This window comes from Penaeus vannamei, chromosome 7 (assembly GCF_042767895.1).
Source record: "Penaeus vannamei isolate JL-2024 chromosome 7, ASM4276789v1, whole genome shotgun sequence".
NCBI lineage: Eukaryota > Metazoa > Arthropoda > Malacostraca > Decapoda > Penaeidae > Penaeus > Penaeus vannamei.
Window position 1 is genome coordinate 14,217,475 of NC_091555.1, and position 2,500 is coordinate 14,219,974.

Sequence of the window (2,500 nt, forward strand, 5' to 3'; positions counted from 1 at the left end):
CATACATACATACACACACACATATATATATATATATATATATGTATATATATATATATATATATATATATATATATATATATTTATGTGTGTATGTATGTATGTATGCGTAAGTATATATGTGTATAAATATATGTGTGAATGTATGTATATATATAAAACTCACAAACTCCTACATACTGATTTTGATGTTTCGACAAACACAAGTGCACAGACAAGCACTCAGTCACCTTAACAGCCACTCCTCCCTTCACACGTACACACACCCGCCACCCCTTCCCCTTATGCTCCCCCCCCCCTCCCATACCCCACTACCACCGCCCACACACCCTACCCATGTATACTACTGTTTACCAATCGTTTGCTTCCCCCAGGCGCGTGTTGTTGGCATTGGCCGTTCTGGTGGCGGGCGCTTGGTCCCACACGCTGCACCTCGGCCGCACCTGTCCCGAGGTGACTCCTTACCCGAACCTCTCCGTCGACAAGGTGCGTATGAATCTGGTCGCTGTAGACCTTGGACCTTTTTTTTCTATAGAGGCGACAGGAAGGGTAAAATATATATTTTTTTGTGTTGGTTGTGGTATCAGGGGTATTTTTTTCACAATTGGTAATCCTGCGTAAGTTTGATTTTTAGTGTCGGTAATCAGGATGGCTTTTTTTAGTCGAGAAATGGGTTTATCCTTTTTTAAGTCATTTTAATTTTTTTCTTTTCAAATACCAAGCATGGTTCAGCGGATAATACATCGAAGAGATTATATATAAAAGGACTCGTTTAAAGAACAGCCACACAAAAAAAAAGAAAATGCAGGTGCTAGTCATGATTCGAGTGATTTTTATGAGGCTCAGTTTGACGAGTTACTGTGCTCGCGGAGGCAGTGTAATGACCTCTAGGGACTGACATATATAAGTGGCAGAGCAGAGAGATCGCTTGCTGACCCACATGGCGAATGGACTCGTATTGTTTACTGATGTCCTTATTTTCCATTTATCTTTATTTAAGGCAAGGGTTTATTTATCTTTAACTAAGGCAAGGGTTTATTTATCTTTATTTAAGGCAAGGGTTTATTTATCTTTATTTAAGGCAAGGGTTTATTTATCTTTATTTAAGGCAAGGGTTTATTTATCTTTATTTAAGGAAAGGCTTTATTTATCTTTATTTAAGGCAAGGGTACTGTGATATTTATATTGGCATACCAATAAAAACACCCGTCCCACAGTTTATTTATTCATTTGTGTTTCATTCGCACGTCAGTCATATTTAACCGAGACATATCAATTTATGCGAGGGAATTATGGAGGGATGTTTTCATTGGCATATTCTAGCTGTTAGTTTTATCACCGTATTAAATTCTCCAACAGTTTTCAGCATTGTCATTTTGATGACTATTTCCCTGAGGATCAAACAAGGCCTCTTACTTATACCTCAAACTCCCCGCTCCCTCCCCGTAGATCCTTGGCGAGTGGTATGTGATCCACATGTTCTCCGATATCGTGGATAACACGTGCCTGGTGTGGAACATGACTCGCGGGACGGAGCCTGACACCATCGTCCTGAAGGAGACTCGACAGCTCGCCGTTCTGGACGTGTTCAACGTGAACCACACTCACGCCGTCTCGGCCGTCATCGACATTCCCAACCTCGAAGTTCCGGCAAAGATGCGCATCCGCTGGCCTACGTGTAAGTACAAATCTTGGGGCGCTTATCATCTGATTTTATTTGTTTTGAGGATCGTAGACTTCTGATCGATACTATTGATCCCCCGATGGCCAATACTTCTCTCTCGTCGACAGCTATCACCGGCAAGGCCGACTTCGTCATCTTCGACACGGACTACGACTCCTACATGGCTGTGTTCGAGTGCGACCGCGCGGGCCTTCTGCACCGCCGCTCCGTCGCCATCCTCTCGCGCACCAAGGCCATCGATGAGCTCTTCTTCGATCGGGTGAGCGTCTGTCGGAGGCACAGGCCGGATTTGATATAATATGGGCGCTTCTCGGAATGTTATTCTCTGATAATCTTATATTTAACTTTGTTGATCTCAGTCTCACAAATTCTCACAGTAATATCTTATTGCCTCGTTTTTCTTTTCTATTTCGCATCCCTTCTCCCACCATTCGTGGGTACCTGTCGATATCTAAACCGTCCTACATTCCACCAGTATTCAAAATGCTTCAACAGGCCCCGGCCTAAAACCCGCTACCTCGCTCATCCCAAAGGCGCAGTGGTACAGATTCTCGCCATGCATAAGACATAACAAGCAAATTCCACGTATTTCGGTCAGGCGCGCGGTGACCTTGCCGTTGCAGCTCTCTCCTTTTCCTTTCCAGGTGCGCCGCCTCCTGGACACTGCCAAGGTCGAACATTCCGCTCTCGTTGCTATCAGCCACGACTCCTGCCGCGAGATCGGGTGAGTAGATACAGATGTTGAGTATTAGTTGAAGAAACAATGGACAAAATGTATGTAGGTGAAATTGTGGAATGGGAAAGCGGAATATTAGC

At 43.9% G+C, this 2,500-nt stretch overlaps 1 protein-coding gene across 1 annotated transcript in view; it reads left to right on the forward strand.

Moving 5' to 3' along the window:
• LOC113800805 (apolipoprotein D) overlaps nt 1-2,500 on the forward strand; it is a 5,891-nt gene that overhangs the window by 1,740 nt on the left and 1,651 nt on the right. The window contains exons 2-5 of the mRNA XM_027351591.2: nt 375-486; nt 1,450-1,678; nt 1,792-1,943; nt 2,329-2,408. Coding sequence (XP_027207392.1) covers nt 375-486; nt 1,450-1,678; nt 1,792-1,943; nt 2,329-2,408 — 573 coding nt within the window. The remainder of the gene's footprint in view (nt 1-374; nt 487-1,449; nt 1,679-1,791; nt 1,944-2,328; nt 2,409-2,500) is intronic.